The following is a 12,326-nucleotide window of genomic DNA, read 5'->3' on the forward strand; positions in this document are numbered from 1 at the left end:
GATAACTCAAGAACGCATATGCCTAGGATCATGAAACTTCACAGGTAGATTGATCATGACTCGCAGATGACCCCTATTGATTTTGAGGTCACAAGGTCAAAGGTCAAGGTCAGGGTGACCCGAAATAGTAAAATGATTTTCGAATGATAACTCAAGAACGCTTTTGCCTAGGATCATGACACTTCATTGCATACGCCTAGAATCATGAAACTTCATGGGTACATTGATCGTGACTCGCAGATGACCCCTATTGATTTTCAGGTCACTAGGTCAAAGGTCAAGGTCACAGTGACAAAAAACGTATTCACACAATGGCTGCCACTACAACGGACAGCCCATATGGGGGGCATGCATGTATTACAAACAGCCCTTGTTAAAATATATATTATGCAAAAATAACATGTATGTATACTTTACCAACCACAAAAAGGGACATATGGATACCTGAATAATTATTTTAGATATTTTAAAATTTTGCTGACAAAAGCAACATCAAGACAAGAAACATGTCAACAAAACTAAGTTTTCAACATTTTACTTATTAATTCATTCAAATTTAAATAATTATGCAATCCCATGCATGGTCGGCATGGTTACTACCTTTCACAAAATAAAACTCCACAAAATTTCAGCCCAAACCGCCATCAAAACTTATTTCTATTTTTACTAACAATCACCTTAACCCAAATATCCTGAACTTAAAGCCATAGCTACGTAAGGCTGTAAGCGGAAAACTGTGTTTTATGCATGTGCATAAAGTGTTCCCAGATTAACATGTGCAATCAGCACAGTCTAATCAGTAACGACACTTTCCGCTTAAACTGGATTTAGTTTAAACATTTTTATTTTAGCTCGATTGCATAGAAAGTAGTTCCTACTTATTTGAAATGCTCTCGAGTCCGTTTCCTGGGCCTAGAACCAGTACTTGGTGTCTTTATGGGAGATCGAAAGAACGCTCCCACAGCGGGGATCAAACCCGTGACCTCCCGGTCGCTAGGAGGTCACGGGTTCGATCCCCGCTGTGGGAGCGTTCTTTCGATCTCCCATATAGACACCAAGTACTGGTTCTAGGCCCAGGAAACAGACTCCAGATTTGCATGGACTTCCTTTGAACCAAAACATTCCATGAAAGCGGAAAGTGTCCTCCCTGATTAGCCTGATTTAACTTCACAGGCTAATCTGGGATGACACTTTGTGCGCATACATTAAGCCAAGTTTCCAGAACATGGCTTACCATGTTCTACTTCCTTCAAGGTCTTGCCAAACATGCCCACATATAGAAGCTGCTGTACACTGGAGTCGGCTGTGTGACCATGAATGTTGCGTTCCTTAAAAATCTTCAGACGCTTTGCATCATGGTCCACATGCTCTGACTCTTTCGTGGCGGACATCTTGTCACTCATTTTTATTGCTCTCCTCGGCACATCGTCTGTTTCTACAGACTCTGTATTGGCCGTCTGTAATCTGTTAATCCTTATTTTTGGCTTGATATGATAATCCACGTTCCAATCAGATTCCTTTGAAGCTGAAAACATTGTTGATTTCTTTAACTTTGGCAAGAAGAAGTCATGTTGTTCACTTAGCTGAGACACATGCCCAAACACACTCTGTTTCTTTATTTTCCATTCCATTGGCTGGGACTCTGTCCCAGAATGCATCACTCCAAGTTTCATTCTTGGTACGGCATCATACTCCGGCTTATCAGAGCGGGTGTTTGCATGCCTGTCCCCGAAAGACCGGATGTGTGGCCGGATGTCCGGTTGCCCACTACTCTGCTGCGATATATGCTGGTCACCAACTGACTTGATGTGCGGGCGAGCGTCCGGTTCTGGTTCTGTTTCCTTGGAAGCGTGTTGATTGCTGACTGCTTTTGTGGCTGGTTTTGAAGAAGTGGTCTCTTCCGAGGATTCTTTTGATGCATGCATGTGAGTAAATACCTGAAGGAGAAACCATGAGCACTGGAGCTAGCAATTAAGATGATCAAAGGGACTTATTCACAGACAATTTTCCAGTTTATTGACACAGATTTAACAAATTAAAGATCACTACTAATCATGGAGCTTTGTTTATGAAAAACCATAATTTTAAAATTCACAAATATGTTAAGCGTCACAAACACAAAATGATTTAATAATTTTAAATCATTTCATTGTTTTTCATTAAATTTTGTTACAACACGTGAATCACTAATACATGGAATTAATTGTCTCAATATATACGAGTCCAGAATGAAGAGTTGTTTCTGAAATATCCTTAAACCCCAAAGGACACTGGTTTTGGCTATGCTGGGGACATTTTTAAAGTAATTTTTGTCAGTCTTAAATGCTATTCTTGTCACTATACAGCTCCTCTTAAATGCTATTCTTGTCACTATACAGCTCCGTGGTTAATCTGTAACTATTTATGGCATTAATGGACACCCTTGAAAAAATTACCCTCTCTGTGAACAAATCCCTTTCATTCCCTTATATACCAAACACATCTATTACTGTAACATAATCATTTATTTTCTTTAAAAAAACTTATTCAAAGCATCTGATTAATGGAATGCAAAAAACTTTGTTGTTGTTTGTATGTTTGGTTGTTGTTGTTGTTTTGAACAGTATTTCATTCTTATCAAAGCCATCATTCACTCTATTCACACTCACTACTTTTCACTAAGACCAGTAACTGACAACTGTCCTACTAGAATAAGAGGCAGAGGGAGAAGGACCGGACAAAACAATTAAGCCTCGTTCTGGGAAAACGGGGTTTAGTGCATGTGCCTAAAGTCGTCCGCACAGGCTTATCAGGGACAACACTTTCCCCCTAAACTGAATTTTTGCTAAAAAGAGACTTCTTCTGAAGGAAAAGTTCCATAAAAGAGGAAAGTGTTGTCCCTGATAAGCCCATGCAGATTGCATACGCTAATCTTGGAACACATTACCCACATGCATTGAACTCCATTTTTCCAGAGCAGGGCTCATTAAACGACCGATCCCTTTTAAAGTATGTTGCTAGGCTGGGAATCAAACCTGAAATTCTAGGAAATGAAGGCCAGTCCTCTACTAATTGAGCAAGCAGAACAGGTTATATTAAGTAACTGAAACTAAATATGAGGTCAAATACCTGAATGGCGGGTTTCTGTATGGATTCCTCTGACTCATCACTCACATGAAAGGACGTGTTCAGACTACGTCTTGTTTTCTTGCCCATCACAGGTGAAGGTGAACGAAGCTGTAAACCTTTAGTTGGAGAAGGGCTTCTTATGGCATACCTGTGATTAATTATAGAGATGTTACAAATTGCTTTTCAGACAATTACAGAAAAATTAATTTAGAATACAAGTATCATGTAATTACTAGTTTGAACTGATAATGACATTAAACAAGAGCTGTCAGGGGACAAGCGCTTGACTATTCGAGTGCTTGACAGTATAACGTAAGCAATCATGGAAAGGGGGGTATAATGTATGTTGTGGGCATTTAAGAGATGATATTTCAAAAAGAAGAAATTAAAAAAAAAAAAAATTGGGGGGGGGGGGGGGGGGGGGGTTCTGGAGTGGGGCGTGGGGGATGGTTTGGGTGGAGTCCATTGTGGTATGTCAGGTAAGTGTTGTTTTGTCAAAGTATGATTCAAATGTGATCACAAATAAAGAAGTTATGGCAATTTAAGCAAAATTTATTAATTTGACCTTGAGAGTCAATGTCATTCAAAGGTCAAGGTCAAATTCAACTTGCCAGGTACAGTAACATCATGATAGTAAGAATGTATTTGAAGTTTGAAAGCAATAGCATTGATTCTTTAAAAGTAAAGTGGAATTAAGCACAAAATTTAACAAAATATTCAAAGTTACAAAGACAAACAAGAGGGCTATGATGGCCCTGAATCACTCACCTGACTAACCTTGCTACATCAACTTAAATTCTATCAGACCCATATACAATCCCAAGCCAGATTTCAATAATTAATACATTCTGACAAAATTTCATTAAGACGTGATGAAAATTGTGACATATTTCATCTACACAAGGCTTTACTAGAATTAGCCCGGTGACCTAATTTTTGACCCTAGATGACCCAAATACAATCCCAACCCAGATTTCATCAAGATTAACATTCTGGCCAAATTTCATAAAAATTGGATAAAAACTGTGACCTCTACTGTCTACACAAGTTGTTTTTTTTAAACTTTGACCTAGTGACCTAGTTTTGACCATAGATGACCCAAATTCAATCCCAACCCTGATTTTAACAAGCAAATTCGTTGAATTGATATCCCCGCCAATATGCTTCTTGACACAAAAGGGTTATATTTGACACAGAAAAAAGCATTTTTTCAAGATACAAAGGGCCATAACTCCGTAATTAACAGATGGTTTACAATGACATTTGGCGTGAAACATCCTCTTATCCATATATATATTCATACCAAGTTTCAATGAAATCCGCCAAAGCAATTTTAAGATATGGCTCCGGACGGACGGAAAGACGGACGGATGGAAAGACTGACGGACGGAAGGACGGACAACGCCACAACAATATCCCTCCGCCTATGGTGGGGGATAACAAGACAAACATTCTGACCATATTTCATTAAGATCTTTTGAAAACTATGACCTCTATTGTCTACACAAGGTTTTTTATGATTTGACCTAGTGACCTAGTTTTTGACCCCAGATGAATCAAATACAATCCCAACCCAGATGTCATCGAGATAAACATTCTGACCAAATTTTATAAAGATTGGATGAAAACTGTCACCTCTACTGCCTACACAAGGTTTTTCAATTATTTGACCTAGTGACCTAGTTTTTGACCCCAGATGACCCAAATACAATCCCAACCCAGATTTCATCAAGATAAACATTCTGACCAAATTCATAAAGATTGGATGAACTCTGTGACCTCTATTGTCTACACAAGGTTTTTCTAATATTTGACCTAGTGACCTAGTTTTTGACCCCAGATGACCCAAATACAATCCCAACCCAGATTTCATCAAGATAAACATTCTGACCAAATTTCATAAAGATTGAATGAAAACTGTGACCTCTATTGTTTACACAAGGTTTTTCTATTGTCTACATAAGGTTATTCTATTATTTGACCTAGTGACATAGTTTTTGACCCCAGATGACCCAAATACAATCCCAACCCAGATTTCGTCAAGATAAACATTCTGACCAAATTTCATAAAGATTGGATAAAAACTGTGACCTCTATTGTCTACACAAGGTTTTCCTATTATTTGACCTAGTGACCTAGTTTTTGACCCCAGATGACCCAAATACAATCCCAACCCAGATTTCATCAAGATAAACATTCTGACCAAATTTCATTAAGATTGGATGAAAACTGTGACCTCTACGGTCTACACAAACAAATTGTTGATGGACACACGCACGCACACACGCACGCACACACAACGGACGCCGGACATCACACGGTCACATAAGCTCACCATGTCACTTCGTGACAGGTGAGCTAAAAAGGGCCATAATTCTATTAAAAAGCCAACCAGAGTTATGCAACTTGCCCTTACGATAGTTAGCGAGTTTTCCAAGTCTAAAAAGCAATAGCTTTGATACTTTAGGAGTAAAATGGACCAAAACACAAAACTTAACCAAATGTTCAATTATCTAAGTATAAAAGGGGCCATTATTCAGTCAAAATGCTTGAAACAGTTGTCTGCTCTTGTTTATACATTGGGGTCATGTTGGTAAAAAAAATATGCAAAATATGAAAGCACTATGTTAAAGGACATAGGAAATATTTGAGGTGGTACGCAAACTTTAACATAGAGTTATCAATAATATGCATATTCTAAGTGAAAAAGGGACATAATTCTTACAAAATGCTTGATACAGTTGTCTGCTCTTGTTTATAGATTGGGGTCATGTTGGTTAAGAAGTTTTGCAAGATATGAAAGCAATATGCCAAGGGATAAAGGAAATATTTGGGGTGGTACGCAAACTTTAACATAGAGTTATCAATAATATGCATATTCTAAGTGGGAAAAGGGCCATAATTCTTACAAAATGCTTGATACAGTTGTCTGCTCTTGTTAATAGGTTGGGGTCATGTTGGTAAAGAAGTATGCAAAATATGAAAGCAATACATATGTCAAGGGACATAGGAAATATTTGGGGTGGTACGAAAACTTTAACATTTGCACGCTAACGCTAACGGAAATGCCGGGGTGAGTAGGATAGCTCCACTATATATATTTCATATATAATAGTAGAGCTAAAAAAATATATATTTGAATAAAATTAAGCAGATTTTACGTGTCATGTGTGATCTTTTTACTATGCTGTATCCTTTAAATTAAGTCAATGAGATAATAAACTGTAAGGGATAAATAAAGTCCAGGTGCATTAAGATTATAGAAACAATCAACTAGTGGCCAAAATAAAATGCCCTTATAAAATTTGATTGTTTAATCATAACACATTTTTGCATGAATATAAACATATACACAATTTTAGAAAATGTATTAATACAATAGCAGTATTTGTATTGGATACTTTTTTAACTGTAATCAATCATGTATAGAAACTAAAAAATGAAGTGTTAAACAATTAAGCAAAAAATCAATGTTAGGCAAATGTTTACAAGTAATTACCCAATTTTAATTTGATGTGTGAATGCTTACACAAATGTTCAAGTAAAACCTGCAGCTTACTTTTCGAGGCCTTTCCTGGCCCAGTTAGGCAGATCCCCGTCTGTTGCCTCCAACAGGTCCCCGGGGACACCAGTATCACCACTCTCCTCCTCCCCGACGACCTGTATAGTGTTGCCTTGGATACCACGCTCTGCCCACCTTGGCAGTGGCACTGGGCTAGCAGGTCGGACTGGTGGGAGTCCAACTTCTGATGCAGATGACTGCAAAATGGGACATGAAAATACAACCGAGCAACAGAAACAAAGCTTCATAAATGACATATAATTGAGCGGTTCTCTGGAAAAGCAGACTTAATGCATGTGCCTATTATATCATCCCAGATTAGTTTGTTCTGCGCTGATCTTTTCTGCCTGGACTGGATATTCTTTACAACAAAAAAATCCATAACAACAAAATCCAGTCCAGGCAGAAAGTGTCCCTTATCAGCCTGTACAGACTGCTCAGAGACTTATCTGGAACGATTCTTGTCGTACTTAGCCTGATTTCTCAGAGACCAGCTCACATTACAATGCAGTGATGTTATTACTCATGTGTACATTTGTCCCACTGCTGAAGGACTGATACATGCAAATGTCAAAATCACGAATAAAAATATGTTATCTAAGTAAATATGATTCTTCCTTCATATTTGTTTGTGATCACTGAAATGTTCAAATATGTTGTTAAATAAGGTTTTATACACACAAAAAATAAACAAATTTAATTTGTACAATTATAGCAGGAACAAGGCCATTGTCAAGCAATATGGTCCCTTACCGGCTCCACCATTGTCAGAAATTCCACCATTTTCAATAAAAAAAAATTTTGGTTACCATAGCAATCACAATTTTTGACGTAGGAACAAAATGAAATTACGTGCATAATGTCCATATTGCCATCTATCCATGTTGCAAGTTTCATCAAAAAATATTTAGAACTTATAAATTATCCAGAAAACCACCATTTTCAGCAGTATTTCTAGTCTATTTGTTGCCATAGCAACCAGAATTTTTGATGTAGGAAAAACTGAAATGACGTGCATAATGTCCATATTGCCATCTATCCATGTTTCAAGTTTCATGAAAAAATATGAAGAACTTTTAAAGTTATCACAGGATCCAGAAAAGTGTGACAGACTCACAGACGCACAGAGCGCAAACCATAGGTCCCCTCCAGTCAAACCGGTAGGGGACAATAATCATACATTCTGTGAATACATGTACCATAATGCCATCAATTGCATTAACAATAAATATGTTGTTAGTTAGGCTATTATACAACAAAAATTTAATAAACAATTTTAATATTTCCATTTTATAATTATATCATTAACAAAACATTTCTTGAACCCAAGCACCATTCTGCCAAGATTTCCATACCGGGTCAAGCCTGTATTTCTCCATCTCCTGGGCCCACATGGCGTCCTGTTCTAGCAGGAAGTCTGTCCTCTCCCTATCAAGCCGTGACCTTCGTACCCTCCAGAGGGCCTTCTGCTCCCTGCGCGCCGCATCCTCACTCAGCTGGCTGTACTGGCGTACTAGCTCCTCCCTGATAACACATATCGTCTACTGTTAAGTGTTAAATCAATATTTGAGCTGAATTCTGGGAAAAGAGGACTTAATGCAAATGTTTAAGTGATTGATACTAATCTGGGACAACACAACGCACATGCATTAAGCCCAGTTTTCTCAGTACGCCCACTGGGCCTTTTGCTCCCTACAAGCCGCCTACTTATTCAGCTGGCTATACTGACACACTAGCTCCTACCTGATATTGCATAAGGCAAGTAGACATGAGTGAGAGCAATGTATTAAGAAATCTGTAGTTATCTAACAGCCCTTGGTTATTCCCTGATGCCTCTTTTGGCTGGTTAAAACAGCCCTCCAGATAAACTAGGTTAAATGCAAGTTTATAAACTGTTGTTTGGTATTAGCCTGTGCGGGCTGCAAAGGCTAATCAGGGACGACACTTTCCGTCTAGACTGCATTTTCACTAAGAAGAGACATTCATTAAACAAAAAGTTCTATTTTAACGGAAAGTGTTGCCCCCGATTAGCCTGTGTGAACTGCACAGGCTTATTTGAGACTACACTTTATGAACATAAATAAAGTCTAGTTTTCTCATAACAAGACTTTATATTGAAAACAATTATTTATCCCTCCATCTCTGGCAGGGGATAAAACAATTTTTAATAAACAATTACAGGTAGATCTTGTCAATCAAGGACTGAATTGATTAGTTATTATTTTGTTCTTCAAGTTGAGAAAAGTTACAATCAGAATACTTGAAAAGGTATACTACGGCAAAAACAAAGCACATCGCAGGCTTGGCGAAATTGGAAAAAAATCTGCCAGTCATCCGGACAGGCATTTCAGAAAATGTGTCGGTCCGGAGAAAATTTAGCCGGACCAAAAACAACAATAACAGAACGATGTACATTAACATAAACCCTTTATTTAGCTCAACAAGCCACTGCTGGCACAGTGCTTTATCCTAATAAGATAACAGTTGTTTGGTGTTCATCAATTTGTCATGATAGCCTGGACAATCTTCTTCTATTTCCATATCTTCTTCAGTGTCACACAGTTTATCAATCTCCTTTCTGAAGTTAGGGATTATAACAACGTAAACTAAAGTAAGAAGAAGTATCAAAAATAAAATTGCGGTTAACAGACACTAACCTGTACAATGTAAAATGATAACATTTTTGGAGACCTATGACGAGTGCATGTTATAAAGATATCACTAGAACATTGTTTATATTTAATAAACAACCTTTTTAAAGCCATGCTTCATAAAGAAATTCATATTTTAATGTCCTTATCTACTCGAAAAATATGTCAATCTTTTTTGTTAGAACGCAGTTGCCGATTTTGCGACTGAGTTTGAAGTAGGTGTTGTGTAACCAGTTGGATTTGGTAAATGTACGTAACAAAGTTATTGCAAACATCAAAACAATGAGCAATTTCATTTTCATGATGTAGTAAGGGGTTTGCTCTTTGAATTCTCAACTTTGAAACAAGAGCGCCGCATGACGGAGCAATATACGCCCGATTCGTGTGCCATTGGAGATGATACACTGATGATTGATGTATTTGTTTTGGAAATAAGCAAAAAAAAGTGGCGCCGTTGAAAATGCACTAATTGACCCTATGACCTAGTTTTTGACCCGGCATGACCCATATTCGAACTTGGCCTATATATCAACTAGATGCAACTGCTGACCAAGTTTGGTGAAGATCGGATGAATACAATTTGAAATAGAGTCCGGACAAAGTGGCCCCTTTGAAAATGCACTTATTGACCCTATGACCTAGTTTTTGACCCGGCATGACCCATATTCGAACTTGGCCTAGATATCAACTAGATGCAACTGCTGACCAAGTTTGGTGAAGATCGGATGAATACAATTTGAATTAGAGTCCGGACAAAGTGATGCCTTCCGCCCGCCGCCCGCCCGCCGCCCGCCCGCCCGCCAAGGGGTTTCACATAATACGTCCCGTATTTTATACGGGCGTATAAAAATAAAGATTTGTTTGCATTCATTTCACATTTTGCCGGTCGTCAGGACCGACATTCTTGTTAAACCTGCCGGACCAAATGGAAATCTGCCGGTCAGGACCGGCGGACCGGCAATTTCACCAAGCCAGCATCATGTGATGATATCCTGTATGAGCATCGCTATGGGTAAACTGAGTTTAATGCATGTGTGGACAGTGTCATCCCAGATTAGCTGGTGCAGTCTGTACAGGCTAATCAGGGAAAACACTAAAAACTGGATTTTCAATATGGAGGGACCTCATTTAAACCTTTCCCCATCAGAAGCAAAGTGAAAATGTCTTTTGCAACAAGCATAAAACCAGAACAGTCTGCGAGTAACTCGCAGTCTGTTCAGGTTTTATGCTGTTTCCTGCTCATCAGTAACTAAGGGTTGGAAATGAAGCCTTTAAAACTTGAATTTAGTAAGAAAAGTATTTTATTAAATTTAACTTTCTATTGGACAACAAATGCGCCAAAATACGTATCTACGGGGTAAAGGGTTAAACGAACCTGGCTTGTCTCTCCAACTCCAGCTGCCTCTCATCCATGGCCAGCTCTCTGTTAACCACTCCGTCCATGTAGGTCTTGTCCTCTGCCTTCTGGTCTGTCTTCCCTTGTTTGCGTCTCTGAATTGGAACAGACAGGTGCAAAATATAAAAACTCTAAATATTCATACTAGATAATTATAGCAGAGTCTTGATACTTATAGTGCAGTCGTGATAATAATAATGGTTGAGAAATATCTAAGATCACAAAATGTGAATCCTACTGCTTAGAAGCTGCTGATTGGAAAGCCACACATGACATTTACAAACAATTGGCTAAATCAAAGGACTGTCAAACACCTGAAATAAAGAATTTAAGCCTTAGAAAAGTTTCTTTTATTAAAATTTCAAAACATTTGCCAAATTTTTGTGTTGATCACAAAATTGATTAGTCCACAGCACGCTGCTGTACTGCTGTAGACTTTTCCCTCCCGTCACGACTAATACGCATAATTGTGTTTATACTTTGAGTAAATAACGTACATTATGATTATAATATTTATGCATGAACTTCAAAGATAAAAAGAGTGGTTTAAAAAATTAAGCTACGGCTCTGGGAAAATGGAGCTTAATGCATGTGCGTAGACATGCAGTAAACAAGAGATATGTTTGTCAGAAACACATTGCCCCCTACTGCGCCGCTTTGAAATAAAAAAATAAAATAAATTATTATATCCCTTTAAACAAGAGCATCGCATAACGGGTGCCAACGCTCGGCTGCAAAAGCTTGTCAGAATTTTTTTTTTTTTTTTTAGGTCACAATGACCTTGACCTTTGACCTAGTGACCCAAAATTGGGTGTGGCATGTAGAACTCATCAAGGTGCATCTTCATATGAAGTTTCAAAGTTGTAGGTGGAAGCACTTTGATTTTAGAGCCAATGTTAAGGTTTTAGCACGACGCCTACGGCGGACGATGAGCTGGCTATGACAATACCTCGGGTTTTCTCCGAAAACAGCCGAGCTAAAAATATTACTTCCCTTGTGAAAATGATCTGTACCTGCCAAATTTTATAAAATAGAAATTATCTCCCTTTAAAGCTTGTTACTTCCCTTGGATTTTGTTTTTTGACCTTTGACCTTGAAGGATGACCTTTACCTTGACTTGTCACCACTCAAAATGTGCAGCTCCATGAGATACACATGCATGCCAAATATCAAGTTGCTATCTTCAATAAGTTATGGCCAATGTTAAAGTTTTTGGACGGACGCACAGACTGACGGACTGACAGTTCAACTGCTATATGCCACCCTACCGGGGGCATAAAAAATATATGAAGCTGAGAAGCTCTACTAATAACTGCCTTACAAAGCTGTTTATTCCCACAAGCCTACGGTCCGTCTTGGTAAATACAAAGGGTATAAAACCTATATATAGTATGATAAACAAAAATGAGTCCTCGCCATTGTGTATAAATAAATGGTCAAATATTTTCAACTGTATTGAAACAAAACAAGAGCACTGCCATGCTCGGCTACAGGTGCGGGTTTGAATAAATGAAAGCTTTTCAGATTTTTTTGAATTTTTTTTTTTTTAAAGGTCAGTGACCTTGACCTTTGACCTTGTGACCCAAAAATGGGTGTGGCGAGTAGAACT

At 38.2% G+C, this 12,326-nt stretch overlaps 1 protein-coding gene across 8 annotated transcripts in view; it reads right to left on the reverse strand.

Annotated features, from left to right (window-relative positions):
• The window catches only part of LOC127868250 (gamma-tubulin complex component 6-like), a 66,453-nt gene that overhangs the window by 22,135 nt on the left and 31,992 nt on the right, over nucleotides 1-12,326 (reverse strand). For all 8 annotated transcript variants that reach the window (XR_008044045.1, XR_008044039.1, XR_008044052.1 and 5 more), the window contains 5 exons: nucleotides 10,697-10,812; nucleotides 8,026-8,194; nucleotides 6,668-6,867; nucleotides 3,109-3,256; nucleotides 1,235-1,937 (listed from right to left, as the gene is read on the reverse strand). Coding sequence is in view for 2 of the 8 variants with exons in the window: in XM_052409885.1 (XP_052265845.1) it covers nucleotides 1,235-1,937; nucleotides 3,109-3,256; nucleotides 6,668-6,867; nucleotides 8,026-8,194; nucleotides 10,697-10,812 (1,336 nt within the window). In the remaining 6 variants the exon portion in view is untranslated. The remainder of the gene's footprint in view (nucleotides 1-1,234; nucleotides 1,938-3,108; nucleotides 3,257-6,667; nucleotides 6,868-8,025; nucleotides 8,195-10,696; nucleotides 10,813-12,326) is intronic.

The sequence above is a fragment of the Dreissena polymorpha genome, chromosome 1 (assembly GCF_020536995.1).
Source record: "Dreissena polymorpha isolate Duluth1 chromosome 1, UMN_Dpol_1.0, whole genome shotgun sequence".
Taxonomy (NCBI): Eukaryota; Metazoa; Mollusca; class Bivalvia; order Myida; family Dreissenidae; genus Dreissena; species Dreissena polymorpha.